At 39.7% G+C, this 15,114-nt stretch overlaps 1 protein-coding gene across 1 annotated transcript; it reads left to right on the top strand.

The window, feature by feature from the left end:
• The first annotated feature begins 13,870 nt into the window (after positions 1–13,870).
• On the top strand, positions 13,871–14,806 carry LOC115264641 (UPF0488 protein CG14286). The gene is made up of 3 exons (XM_029868544.2): positions 13,871–13,995; positions 14,062–14,309; positions 14,366–14,806. The coding sequence occupies exons 2-3, from the start codon at positions 14,066–14,068 to the stop codon at positions 14,752–14,754; spliced, it is 633 nt and encodes a 210-aa protein (XP_029724404.1). The 5' UTR covers positions 13,871–13,995; positions 14,062–14,065; the 3' UTR covers positions 14,755–14,806.
• The last annotated feature ends 308 nt before the right edge of the window (positions 14,807–15,114 follow it).

The following is a 15,114-nucleotide window of genomic DNA, read 5'->3' as shown; positions in this document are numbered from 1 at the left end:
AACCAGCGCGTAACCAGATTTGTGCGTCTGAAGCTCTGATACACTATTGATGCGGGATTTCAAGACGTTTATCTTTAACTTTTCAGGACGCGCGCCATCAAGCAGCTGAAATTGCACCGCACTCGCGCTGTATAGGGTATCGCGCCACTTGGGCGGTGGCTTATATATTCGTCTGTTTCCACTATAACTCAGTCAATTTTGAACCAATTGACTTGAAATGTTGTACACGGGTAGATACTATACCTATCTCACCACATTCCAAAAGTTGTGTCAATTGATTCAAATTTAACTGAGTTATAGTGGAAAACAGACGAATATAGAAGCCACCGCCCAAGTGGCGCAATTGCCTATGCACGACGAGCGAGGTTTTTTGGTAGTGTTGTACTTTTTACAACGGCGCGCGTGCTGAAGGCACAGACAGATAGACGTAAGTTTGCCCAATTCTAAAAGGACTGAATTTGGCCTATCATCAACTAGGTGGCAGTAGTGAGCAAACGTCAAACTCGAACAAAAACGATGCGAGCGCCGCGGATGGGCAGTTGATCAACCATCAAATTTTCAAATAAACCGTTAAATCGATGTACGATGGCAATTATCATAGTCTTACGTCTGTTTGTCTGTGTTGAAGGGTTAAATACAAAAATGAGATGTTTATTTTTGAATAGAATAAGTAGGGGAAAGTGTGGTAAGATGCCATTTTTCAAACATTCATCGTTTTCTATAATAATTAGCTTCAATTGTTAGGCTTTCAAAGTGGTAACAACAACTACACAATATTTGCTCGATACTTCTGCAAAAATATTTACTAAACTATTGCATATCCATCGATTTTTAAAGATTTTAAAAACTGGTTCGTAAAACGGTAGTGGTGCAAAAAGGCCATCTGCCTTGGGGTTTCGGGCATTTTCAACTCCCTTTACCATCCCCCCCCATGTCCGGCTTTTACTCAATAAATGGAGTGTCACCCCCTCCCCCCCCCACTCAAACCGATGGTCACCACATTTGAATGACCCCTAACATGGATAGCGTAGACATCAACAACCATCCATGCCATGCGCCTCCATGTGTGCCTCGAACTCGTTGGAAACACTTGGCTGGTAATAAAATCACCAAGCACGAAAAACCGGAAGTTGCCAATTTGCATTGGGAAATCAAAAGATTTTTTGTGGGTTTGGCGGCCAAGCTTCTAGAAGAATGTTTGATGCAAACATATCTTGACACCTGTTGCGACAGATTGGTTGGAGCTCTTACAGCAATAATAATCAACACCGGTAATTTGGTAAGATCAGCTTTAAGCTAAAATAATTTTGTATTTAGGCATAGGTTTTAGTAATAATTCATTTTGACTCACATTGACGCCAAGATCCTTGACAGCTGCGACTCTCTCTCTATCGTGGTAGTACCCACCTTGTACTGAAAATTAGTCGGCGAGCGCAGTTGTGAAAAAGTTATTACGTTGCATTTCGAGATGTTAACTTCCATACCGTTCTTCTTGCACCAGTCCAACAAGGCATCAATATCTATTTGCAGCACACAGCAGTCCACGAGCGATGTCACAACTCACAAGACGGACGAACTTCAGATCGTCAGCGTACATTATTTTAGCTGATTTGATCACAGTGTAGATGTCAAGAGCGAAGAGCACAAAAAGAAGCGGTTCTAAGTGACTACCCTGCGGTACGCCAGAGGCGATAGGAAACGGTGCTACAATCCGTCAGATACATACGAATGAATCCAATTGGTGAACCATGCTGGAAAGCCATAACGCTTCAGTTTCTCGACAGCGAGGGTGTGGGTCAAAGGCTTTCGAGAAATCCACGTAGATGGCGTTCACTTGCTGTAGTTTTTTTCATTTTTTTCTTGACTAAATGTGTAATTGTCTTTTGTGTAAATGTGTAATTGTCTTTTTTTTTTCTTTTTAAGTTGGTAAAAAAACAAGAAACAATACAATAAAACTTAACGAATTAAAAATTACATCTTCAACTTTTTCTTCGGAGAGCATTTTGCGTAGCTGGTTTGAACTTCTGCCAAACTCAAACACGGATTCTACCTCCAAAAACGCCCTAATCATCGCTGTCAGTGGCGCATGGTAACCATAGGCAGTACGATGGTACCGTAAATCGGGGTCAAATTGATCATTTGGGTACTACATTGTAATTGCATACCAGGAACTTCTAAGCGTCGCAATAATTTCAAACTTTTTACCTCATCTAGTTCATAGATGCCTACAGATGAGTTAAGAATGTTATTTGATTAAAAAAAAGTTTTGCCTTTTTTTAGGAATTTGCAATATATTTCTCACTTAGCTGAAATGATTGCTTCTACACAATCGATTGCGCTTAGGACTTCCCGTATTTTTTTTGTTTTAACATTTTTGTGGAGCCTTCGTTGGAAAGTTATGAAGCTATTCTGAATATGAATAAGTTAAAAAAAAGTTCTTTTTTGACGAAAAAGTCATTTATTGTAACAGAAATCGCTAACTTCAAAGTAAATTGCCTACTTTTAGGCATTAAGGGGAAACATTTAAAAATTTAATTTTGCATTTTAAGTGCCAAATTCACTAGTTGTAAGAGTTTTGACGCTTTATTCGGGTTTAGAAGAGCAAAGTTGAGTGAAGAAGGACATTTTTCTTTTTAACCGATGCTTAATTGTATACTGATCAATTTCGCCCCAAAGTGGCATTTTAAATTTTTAAATTTTTGAAGTAATTTTACTAAAAGTTTAAATATGTTGAACAAAATTATGTCACATGGTTTCATGGAGATCCACTGGGTACTGATTTTACAGAAATTCTTTTGGTAACATTTAAATTGGCACTAATGTTATCTGCAAAAGTTGTTTTAAAGTGATTAATTTGACCCCGGATTACGGTACCTGATTTGCAGCAACGAAGAATTCCGTAACCACCTTTGAGGAACTCGGAAGTCCAATTGCGCAAGTATTTCCGGGCAATCTACTTCACCATTCAGGAGCTTTGCTATACAAATGTTGCCTGTTGTATCGTCCTCCTACGCTCCAAAGAATCTAAATCCAATAGTAGGCATCTGTAGGCATCTGTCCAAACATGGTGACAAATTCATCGGATCTCGCCAGATAACAGAACACCAGATAACAGATGCATTCTCAAGTATTGGCCGTACAAGCGAGCAGTAAAGCGACTTTAGGCAATGCGGGCCAGTAAAATCCTTTGCAATTTTTGAAATAAATCCAAGTTGTTGATTCGCTTTAGAAATTATCTCTTGATAGTGTAGACGGAAGTCCAGCTTTGGATCAAGAATGACGCCCAGATCTTTGACCCTGTCAACCCTCTGCAGCGAGACGCCATCAATGTTGTAGTCAAATATGATTGGGTTCTTGATACGATGAAACGTCATTACCACACATTTTGAAATACTGATAGTTAGCTTGTTCCGGCAACACCACTCGACGAACAGGTCCAATAAACGTTGCAATTGATGACAATCCTCCAGAGTTGATACAACAATATAAAGCTTCAGGTCATCTGCATACGCAAGTTTACATCTTGCTCCCAATAAGGCAGCAACATCATTGAAAAACAGAATGAAGAGCAAGGGACCCAAATTGCTCCCCTGAGGCACACCTGATGTACTGGAAAACGGCTCCGAAACACAGGAATCAAGTTGAACGCGTAGAGTTCTATCAGACAGGTATGACTGCAACCAGGCTTTAACTGTCGACGATGCTCCCAGACGAGAGAGCTTGCACAAGAGAATTTTGTGATCAATTTTGTCAAAAGCTGCTTTGAGGTCAGTATATATGACATCAACCTGTACGTTTTGCTCCATTGCAGTTATGCAAGTTTGTGTAAAGTCCAACAAATTAGAAACTACCGATCTGCCAGGCATAAAACCGTGTTGATCTGAGGAGATGTAACCTCTAGAGCAGGCTAATACAGCTTGACTAATGATTATCTCAAAAAGCTTAGAAGCTGCAGAAAGACTTGTTATTCCTCGATAGTTATGAACATCTCGACGATCACCGGATTTGAATACGGGAAACATATGCGACTGCTTCCACAAAGTTGGAAATTTACCCTGGTTGAAAGACCGAGTGAATATCACCGCAAGAGGTTTAGCCAAAGCAGCAGCGCAGTGCCGAAGTATCGCGGAAGGAATACAATCCGGACCAGGTGTGAAGGAGTTTTTCAGCTTCCTCGATGCAGCAATTATCATCTCTTCGGATACCACAAACGTAGTCAGATTTATGGAGTCCTGCGGTACATCACTTGCTGCAGACTGCGCTTCCTGCTCGCTAGTTCCACTCTGTTCGAAGACTGATGCGAAGTGTTCTGCAAATAACTCACATGCTTCCGCAGTACTGGTTGCCTCTCTATCACCGAGTCGCACATTAGAAGGAGTACTAGAGTTTTTCCTTTTGCTGTTCACGAAACTCCAGAAGCTGCTTGGGTTGCGCCGCAAGTTCCACTGCACTCTGAGAACATGCGATTTATACAATGAACTGTTGAGTCTACAATAGACTGTACTCGCATGTTTGAAGTTCCGCTTATTGTCGACTGTTTTATTGTTCCGTAGTTTTTTCTGAGCCGAATTTCTATCCCGTTTCAGTCTACGAAGCAACGAAGTACTCCACGCCGGAGAAAAACGGCGCCTTTTACGTGGAACATTCGATTCCAGCCAATCCTTGATAATCCCACAAAACCGCATGGTCATGTCGTCACGTCAGTGCATTGAAGAACATCGTCCCAGTCTCGGTTAGAGAGGAATTGCGAGAACATCGCGAAGTCAATCTTACGGAAGTCAAGAGGCCAGACTTCGAAGTTCCGCTCAATTTGTGCTGGTTGTGCTAGAGTCGAAGACAGTGACAAAACCAAAGGAGGATGGTGACTGTCGATAGGCAAGAGTGAAACCGCAGACTCGTCGATTTCCATGTCGTTTTCCACGCTGTAGAATACCAAATCCAGAGTGCGGCCGAGTTCGTTCCGAACTGCGTTACGTTGAGAGAGATTGAGGAAATCCATTCCATCCAGAAGAACCGTACTAGCAGCATTGAGTGATGATGATTCGGCTACGCTCACCGAACAATCAGCGGCCAACCAATCCAACCGTGATTGATTGTAGTCACCACATACCAAAACTCTGTCGGATCTTTCACACAACTCTCTAATGGATGCGATATGTAGTGCCATGGTTCTACTGTCCCGACTACGGTCAGGCGGGAGATATACAGAAGCCAGATAGAGTCTACTGCCCTTAATAGTCGCTGAAACGCAGACTTGTTCGAGTTGACCACCATGTTCAACGTTCACAACGGAACGTTGAAACGCTGAAACGCAGACTTGTTCGAGTTGACCACCATGTTCAACGTTCACAACGGAACTAGGAAAACGCTTTGCCATTCAATTTTGGTTCGGAGTCCCCTAACATTCTGATAATACGCCCAAATACGATCCTCAGATGGGTCAAGCTGCCGGTTTGCAGCCCGTGATGATGGCATATCACAAACATCCAAGCTGCGAATTGAACAGGATTCAGCGCACAAAAAGGCTCTATTAAATATTTGTGTACTTGCCTGAGCGAGCACGCTGGAAGCCCCCCTCACCGATTCCGAACACAGGAACGGAACGACTTGGATGGCCGGAACAATCAGCGGATGAATAAAAGCGGCTGAACTCGACTGTGTCGGGTGGCTTGGGGGCTTCCATCATGCTTCGTGGTGTGCGTTCCGTTGTTGACGACTGAAGAGTGAAGACGTTTGCTGACGCTGCTGATAGTACCGTTCGCAGGGCATTCAGTTGGAAGATGGAAGTGAGTAGACATGGCGTGTGCATTGTCATCATTTGTGCTGGGAATTGGATGGGATTCAGCGGACGAAGGAACTCTATTATTTGGGTACTTGCCTGAGTGAGCAAGCTGGAAGCCCTCCTCGCCGATTTCGAACACAGGAACGGAACGACTTGGACGGCCGGAACAATCAGCACTTGAAAAAAAAAACGGCTGGGCTCGACTGTGTCGAATGGCTTAAGGGCTTCCATCATGCTTTGTGGTGAGCGTTCCGTTGCCGGTGATAAGGGTTGATCTGGACGTTCGCAGTTGATAGTACTGTTCGTCGGGCATTCAGATGAACTTTGGAAGCAAGCAGATATGACTTGCGTGATGCCATCACTTATGCTGGAAATTGAACGGGATTCAGCGGACGAAAAAACTGTTGGAGCCAGCAGAGGACACAGGGCACAAAGCGGACAATCCCGAAAAGACCGAAATCCCGATAGTACTTTCGGAACGCGTGGCGGAATGAAAGCGAGTGAAATAACACGACGTACTTTATTGAAATTCTCTCGTGGAATGAAAAAGATACAGTGGTGGTTTTCTCTTCGCTTCCGCTGAAGCTCTTCTGTCAGTTGAGCAGGGGCGGCGGATAAAATATATCGCCCCCTTTTTTCATCAAAAACTCTATTGTTTTTGGTACTTGCCTGAGCGAGCAAGCTGGAAGCCCCCCTCGCCGATTCCGAGCACAGGAACGGAACGACTTGGACGGCCGGAACAATCAACACTGGGAGAAAAGCGGCTGAGCTTGACTGTGTCGGATGGCTTGGGGGCTTCCATCATTTACTAAGGACTGTTCAATAGGCCGTCCCATATTTTGCAAAATTTAGAAATGTTATAAGTTCGTTAGTGGAAAATGATCGTTTTAGCTAAAAAATGATCGTGTCAAAATTTGAAGTCCGTATCTCAAGGCTAAGTGGTCCTAAAGTTGTCAAAAATTGTATGGAACCAAAAAAACATGAATTTTTTTTTGACAAAAAAAATATGCTATTCTACTAAAACCGGTTATTTTAGGACCCTAAAGGGCCAAAAATGTGCTTAGATTTGCGATATCTCTACTCGTTTCCAAGATATTGACAAAAAACAACCGAAAAATCAGCATTTTTGACCATATTTTTTAGATTCCGAAGGAAACTTACCTTATTTTGTTCAATAACTCAAAAACGAGTAGAGATTTCGCAAATCTAAGCACATTTTTGGCCCTTCAGGGTCCTAAAATCATCGGTTTTAGTAAAATAGCGTATTTTTTTTGTCGAAAAAATTTCATGTTTTTTTGGTCCCATACAATTTTTGACAACTTTAGGCCCCTTGAGGGACCACTTAGCCTTGAGATACGGACTTCAAATTTTGACCCGATCATTTTTTAGCTAAAACGATCATTTTCCACTAACGAACTAATAACATTTCTAAATTTTGCAAAATAAGGGACGGCCTACTGTTCAATTTATAAAACGGACAACTTGCTTGTGCGATATCTTTTTTGTTTTTCAATAAAATCATTATCAGTTTTTTGTATAACTTTTTATAGCTATTCTCAAATGTAGGAAAAATAGAACATTAAGCAAAATGTTCTTTATTGTGTAACTGAAGCGGTTTTCGTAATACATCAATAAAAACCCATTTCTCAAAATTCGACATAATTTTCCACATACTAAACATGCTTATTTTCATGAAGTTTTTAATGTATTGGAATTTTATACTATTCTACTAAAGGTAAAGCACAATAGTTGGTTAGTAATAATGTACCCAGCAGCCTCCAGCTTGATATAGTGAGATGCCTTATTTACAAAGAAATTATTTAAAAAAAAATATTTATTTAAGTCCTTTGATGCAATAGCACAACGGATTCGGCTAAAAATTTGTCCAGGGTAGTAGAATATTGCTTTTTGAATGATGCAGAAGAAAAAAATACTTTAATTGCATTCTTCATCATAAATTGAATCCATAAAGATGGTCATAGTAAAAAATTGCATAATTTTTGTTCCATTGATGCAGATTTTCGACTCTAGCGAATCTTGTTATTATTTAATTTCAACAAAGTTGGTCCTATGCTATTGTATACCTTATTTAGTAACAATCGGATGTAATTTTTTTATTTCCAACATCATTGTTATGTAAAATTTGCATTCGGTTGCATTGATATTTGGAAGAATCTGTTGCAGCATGGCACATACTTTCTGATATTAAAAACGATATACCATATGTGAACAGTAATTTTATATATATTTTCAATTTTCAGCAATCGTCAAATTCACCTTATTTAACAACTGGCCAATTTTCTATGAAATAAAACTATTTTTATTCGATTCAAAAATCATTGCTATAATGAAAGATGATGTACTGAACAACGAAGCAAGGGTGGTTAAATTTGAACTACGCGTCTTCTTTTCATAGCCTTGTAAAGTTGTCAGTTTTATAAATTGAACAGTCCTTATAGGTGAATGGTGTCAAGATATGTCTGCATAAAACATTCTTCTATAGTTGCTTTGCCGCCAAACCCACGGGAAATCCTTTGATTTCCCAATGAATATTGGCAACTTCTGGTTTTTCGTGCTTGCAGTTAAGGTTGAAGGATTCGTCATTGATATAATCGTCATCATTGAAAATTCAAAAGCAGTTTTCCCGTTCAAAACTGAAAATTTCACTTTAAAAATGTATTCACTGTACTTCATTCTCCACCTACAATACAGTGAATACATTTTCACTGCGAAATATTCAGTTTTGGACGGGAAAACTGCTTTGGAATTTTCAATGATGACGATTATATCAATGACGAATCCTTCAACCTTAAGGCAGGACTGCACAACCTTTTAAGGCTACGGGCCTCATGTGACACTCCATACCAGTCAACGGGCCAAAATTTGAAATCCGGCGATAATACATTGTTTTCAAAAACTTTTCAGGGCTATGCTGGTCAAGATAATGGCTTAAACTGAAAGAAATTTTAGAACTCCAAAGATGAGAATGAAACTTTTGCTTAAACACTTCAGTTTCCAATAGAATTTTAGTAAAAATATATTAAATATCTTTCAGAATATTGAAGTTTGTAGCAGTATCAAGATCAGTATAAGATGTAATGGCATTCACAAAGCCGGATTCTACGATGGACCCTGATAATGTTTCTATTATTACCAGAGCTTGCTGAAATCTGACGAAAAAAAAATCTCAGAGTAATTTTCTTATATTTATTTTACTCAAAGTTGGTTTTTTTTTTTAATATTTATGTCATAATGTGACAAAGAGTTCTCAAAATTTTACAAAAACTTTCATATGGAGGTAAGTTGATTCTTCCTCGCAATCTGTTATTTAAGAACATACTTGTTGGAATCCAAAATGGCCGCCTGAATGGACAACTTTTGCGTGAAGTGATTCGTCAACCCAGACGAAGCAGCGGATAGCATGAAAACAGAAAGAGAGTGAGAGAGATGCGGATACAAAATGTTTAATACATGTAACCAGAGATGGCATTTCACCGTAGCGATTCACTGCGGCGTCAGTTTATCGACCACACTGGGGATAGGAACATTTTTCACCACACCAAGAAGCCAGTTTCTCTTGTTTTGGGTGGTGGGTAGACCAAGCGCTAGTGCGTGCTCTTGCTCGTTCGGCTTGGATCGAGTGTGGCTCACTCTTTCGCGCGCATCGCTCTCCGGCGCTCTCCCGTGTTTTCACCCAGCAGTCACCGAATCATCACCATGGTGTCGCCGGGGCGAGAACTCTCCGGTGTTTCACCGCAGCGCGCACTCTGGCGCAAAAACCTCACTAGAGCGCGCGCCCGGGTGATTTTTTACACTTTCACCGGAGAAAATTTTAAATCGCTCTCGTCGCACTGTTGTGTGGCCTAGTGCTCAGGGAGCTAAGAGATTTATTTCTACCCACCAAGCTTGCGCGCATCCGAATCGCAGTGGTGGATCCACATATAAGAGACGGGCTCCTGTTGAGATACACAGCGTGAGTGGTGTATTTTCTATTTCTCTTTCCTACACTGAGGATATGGACATCTCTGCATGTAACTTCAGGAGTTCCTCAAGGATCTCATTTAGGCCCACTTTTGTTTATCTTGTATGTCAATGATGTTTCTTTTATACTTAGTAAGACTAATATTCTCATATATGCTGACGACATGAAACTGTACTTCGAAATAAGAAACAATAAAGATTTTAGGTTATTCCAAAATGAAATAAATGTATTTTACACATGGTGTCAGAAAAGCCTATTGAAACTTAATGTAAAAAAATGTAACTCCATTTCCATTAGCAGGAAGTTAAACACGCCAAACACAACAGTTTTGTTGGTAGGTCAACCAGTACAAAAATGTGAAAGAATAAGAGACCTTGGTGTACTAGTAGATTCTAAAGTGACATTTATAGATCATTATAATACAATCATTAACAAGGCCAATAAGATGCTTGGGTTCATAAAACGTTTTAGTTATAATTTCCACGACCCATACACAATAAAAACATTATATATTTCCTATGTTCGTTCAATACTAGAATATTGTTGTATAGTATGGTCGCCATTTTCAGATAATCACGTCAGCCGAATAGAATCTGTTCAAAAACAGTTTTTATTATTCGCTCTTCGCAAACTAGGTTGGAGATGTGGGCAGCCTCTGCCACCATATGAAGCACGGTGCAAGCTGTTGGATATCCAAACATTAAAAGAACGTCGAAAATTCGCCATGATTTCATTTATAAATGACGTCGTATCCAACCGAGTTGATTCACAGGAAATTTTATCAAAATTGAATTTTTATGCACCTACTCGTCAATTACGGAATCGCAGCATTTTTTCTACTAATCACTATCGTACTAATTATGCCATGTTTGGACCTATAAATCAAATGATGAGGTTATATAATGAACAATGTGAGTCCATTGACTTCGGTATGTCGAAAGCTAAGCTTAAGAGACAATTGAATGTAATTCGTTACTAAAAAAAATAATGTTAGGTTAAGAAAACATAGTTGTAACAAATGGTCTACATATGATTGACGACGAATAAATAAATAATCAAAATGCATAAATAATAGTGATTCCGTGTATACTTTTATTTCTAAGTATAAATCATGTATTGGTATTGAAATTAACTATAATTGTGTATTTTTGCTGTTAGGATGGTCCAAAATCATTAAAACTATGTAAATCATTTAAAAAATCGATTTCCTACGTTTTATTTCAATGGATCAATTCTGATACACACCAATGTTGACTGACACGATGTGGTATATTCACAGTGACCGTCCGTAGACCACGTGACGTCTTACGATGGATACACGGAGGTAAGTTAACGGTTTAAAATTGGGTCAGATAGCTTTATATAGTGAACTGCGTAAAATTTGAACTTCTTTTTATACCCCATTAAGTTCACTACTGGACTGCGAACTGCGACATTATAAGTGCGAAAACGTAAATAAAAGTGCGCGATTGCATCAAATCAGGTTGATGTCTTCGGCGCACTATTTCTTCAATCTATAGAGAACAAGTGCTCTGAAGACACCGAGTTGATTTGATGCAATCGCGCACTTTTATTAGCGTTTTCGCACTCGCGAAAACTAGTGCGATAGTCCAGTGGTGAACTAAATGCGCTATATCAATATCGTTTCAACGACTTCATATTGTATGCTCGTCCGAGTTTGGGTTGTAACATTGATCTCTGTTATCACTTGTCGAAGCAACCAAACACAGAGAAAATAGGTAGAGAAGCGAATAGTGTGAAGCCAAAAATCGAACCGTCAAACTGGTATCCTATAGGATTGAATTGTTCATTATAATGAACAAAATCAACAAACCTTGACGATTGCCGCGAAAGTGAAGTTAAGTATTGCACTCATTTCAAACAAATTCCAAACAGTTTCCAAATATTATGGATAACAGTGCAAACAACATTGATTTCTTGAACTAATGAAAATTGTTCCATTTTGGAACATCAGTTTGATAATTCCTAGTTAAAACAACAACAGTATAAAAAGTTTTCAAATGCGGTATGCGCGATAGGCACTACCATCGATGGGTGGATTAATCTGCTTTGCGACAGTTGCCATCCGAGCATCCGAGCAATGAAATCAAAACAGAAAAAGTTTTGCCGTTCAGGGGGCTGTTCACTCTTCGCTTCTCTACCAATTTTCTCTGACAAGTGCTAATAATATTAGTGGAAAATTGAGCCAATATGCAACACAAATTATTAGCACTTGTAATATTAGTACTTGTAACTTATAACTTGTAGCTAATATTATTAGCCCGATTATGCTACAGGGCCCAAGGCGTCACTATGGACCCATAACCTGTTGAAAATAAAAACACAGACGAGGCTTTGTTCTCCAAACCCAGGCACTGACTGATATCGCTACCAGCTCAGCCCCTCCCCTTATTCAATCTAGGTATAACATATTTACAATTCATTTCCTACCAGTTGATACCTAGCTCTCCACTGAGTTGTGTGATGCACCTCCAAGAATGTACCTACCATTCAACACTCACACCTGCTACTTATAGTCTATTTTACGAAACGACAACAGTGTTGATATTGATATGTATTAACACTCATGGGCTTGGGCGCAACCTCCTGTCAAATTTTCATTCATGAAATGAGCGATCAGCTGATCCGAAATGTCTCGTAAAATGGCTCATTGACAGCGGTTTGAACCAATGTGGGAGTGGTGCCAACTGTCACGAAACGATCGAGTATCAAACTCCGGTTCGATTCGGACTTGAGACAGGCAAATTATCAAATTATTAGTCTTTCCAGCTGTGACCGCCAAAGAAGCCAATAGTGCGCGGCGTGATAATTAGAATACTAAATTGTAGTGAAAGTGGTGTATATATATACTTGGCATGCGTTTTTTAGAAAGCTGTAAGCTTGAATAGGGTGAAGGTTAAACTAGTGTACGGGTGTTAGCTACCGCGTGTGCACTACAAAGCATTTCCATTGTTCCACTAGGAAAAAGAACAAAGAAACTACGGGCCTTTTCTTTTAAGCTCTTTGGAGCTGTATCATCCACAGATTGCGACGGAACCTTGACGGGAATCGGGTTCGTGCCAGATCCGTAAAGACGCTCCGTCCCAAACGCCTTGGGATTGGTTCGACTGGACCGACCGATGCACATTGGGCAAAATCAAGCCCAAAGGTGGAAAAAATTAATAACTTCCTTAATACAAGACACTATGTGAGCATCAATGGCTTAATCGAAAGCAAATTTACTCAAGAATTGGTTTGTGGATGATTCATGTACGGGCAACTTCTCTGAAGCGAGTCATAGCGCCCGTTTTACCCCAGTTCCCCCTAAAATTTGTGAATTTCTGTTATTTTACGGCACTTGTTATGATTTGAATGATTATTTCGCTGGGATACCGTCGCCCCACTCCCATTGAGTAACGTTACATACAAAAAGTTATTAAAATGTTGGAATTTTAGGGTGTTGTGGGGTCAATTAGGCAATGGTATATTTTCAAGGTAGAAATTCATTTTATATTTTTATTTATGATTTTTTACATGACAATAACTAAATAAATGATCGAACACACATGGTTTATTCCCAAAGAAACCATTTTTGGCGAGTTTGATCTCAAATTATTGGTTATATTTAAGTTTTCCCGCATTCAAATATGAGTAGTTCCCATCCTTATACCACCGATTCCAAACATTTCCAAACGATGAGCCATTGCTTATATACTCCAAAAATATCCTTAATGTTGTTTGCGCATAGCCCCATAGACGGGAGGTGACGGCATCATATAGTTTTAGAGCTTAGTTTACCCAAACTCCCCTATAAACTTATTTTTTATTGCTTTTAAATTAAAACAACTTTAACTTGAAACTTCTATGCATGATATGAGTTAATATTGATGAAGAGCCAATCAGTAATATCTCTGCATCCTATGAAATTTGGAAATTTAGGGTACAATGGGGTTAAATGAAAAAAAACATGGATTGCGTCCAAATGAATTCAAATGTGGGTAGTTTGGCGGCTCCGTGCACAAAAACATCATTACCCACTTTTCAATGTATGCAAATAAGCGTGTGCTAATCATCGTTGATTAATGATGACGTTCAAAACGTTTTGCTAATGATTGTTGATGATGATTGAGGTTCGTAAACTCACCGAGGCTGTTGGCTCGGCACGTTTGTTTGGCTCGTTCCAGGTCAGACTCCATCAACCTCATACAGAATTTTGTATCTAGACATTCAAGTAGGATTAATCATAGCTCAGTGGTTTCAAAATACTATTATTCTGTGTGTTCTTTTCTAATTGCAGCAAAATGCCTCCCCCAAAAGCTAGATTGCACAAGAGCACGGGAAAATTGAAAACCATTCCCAAAGTGGCACAATCAACTGCAAGTCAATCACCATCCGGTTCGGCTGGCAGTACTTCGTCGCCGCAATCCTCCAGCAGCAATCCAGCTCCGGAGGCAGATCGACAGTTCGAACTAGAACTTTACTGGTGCATCCAGCAACTAGAGAACTCCCTCAGTGCGCCACACATGAGAGAGAATAAAAAAAAAAGTACGTATTCAATTGATCGATTCTAACTGTACAATGAATGCAATTTATCTTTCTAGCGGAAGACACTATGAAACTAATCAACACTCTCAAGTCAGCGAATCAACCGTTGATCAAAAAACGCCAAATAATGCGCTCGGCTTTCGGCGATTATCGCACAAAAATGGCAGAGGAAGAGAAAACACTGGCATTGAACGCGGAAAGCATAAGATTTGACGCTCCGAAAAAGAAAGCCAAATACCATTTCGTCAAGAAGGCCGCTATCCTCAACGAAGACAATAAAGATTTTCGATTCAACTTCGCAAATATCCAGCTGGAGGATGCACCAGATGTCGAACCAGAAGCAAACCAGCCGGAGGAACCCGTCGTTAGGCGTAAAGAACTCAAGGTTAGGGTGATCCCACCATCGGATAACTCGTTTAGGTTTAACTTTACCGTAGAGGAGTAGGAATGTGCATTTAGGATTAGGAAATAAAAAAAAAACTACACAGTAAAACACATGTCGAGAACTATTTTTATTCAACATCCGATATTTAATATTACAGTAATTTATTGTGTATGCCTGCGTTCATCCCGTAGCAGTGTTTAATTTGTTCCATGCAGTGCAAGTTTATAAATTCTATTGTACTTCCAGTCAATTGTGGGTGATCTATTAGGTTTAACTTTAGCTTAAACTGATATTCACTTTATCTCTGCTTCGCATTATACCAGAACTTCACTAAACTATATTTGATTGATTTCGAGTGTTTAACATCCATGTCTTCTAGATAAAGCCAAACCGAAATCGGCTACGACATCTCAACAGGCG

The sequence above is a fragment of the Aedes albopictus genome, chromosome 3 (assembly GCF_035046485.1).
Source record: "Aedes albopictus strain Foshan chromosome 3, AalbF5, whole genome shotgun sequence".
In the NCBI taxonomy this organism is placed as follows: domain Eukaryota; kingdom Metazoa; phylum Arthropoda; class Insecta; order Diptera; family Culicidae; genus Aedes; species Aedes albopictus.
This window is presented reverse-complemented; position numbering and strand designations above follow the sequence as displayed.

Bases quoted from the DNA above. Each gene is read 5' to 3' on its own strand.
- LOC115264641 (XM_029868544.2), top strand. From the start codon at position 14,066: ATGCCTCCCCCAAAAGCTAGATTGCACAAGAGCACGGGAAAATTGAAA. The intron at 14,310-14,365 runs GTACGTATTCAA...TTATCTTTCTAG, and splicing joins GAGAGAGAATAAAAAAAAAA to CGGAAGACACTATGAAACTA.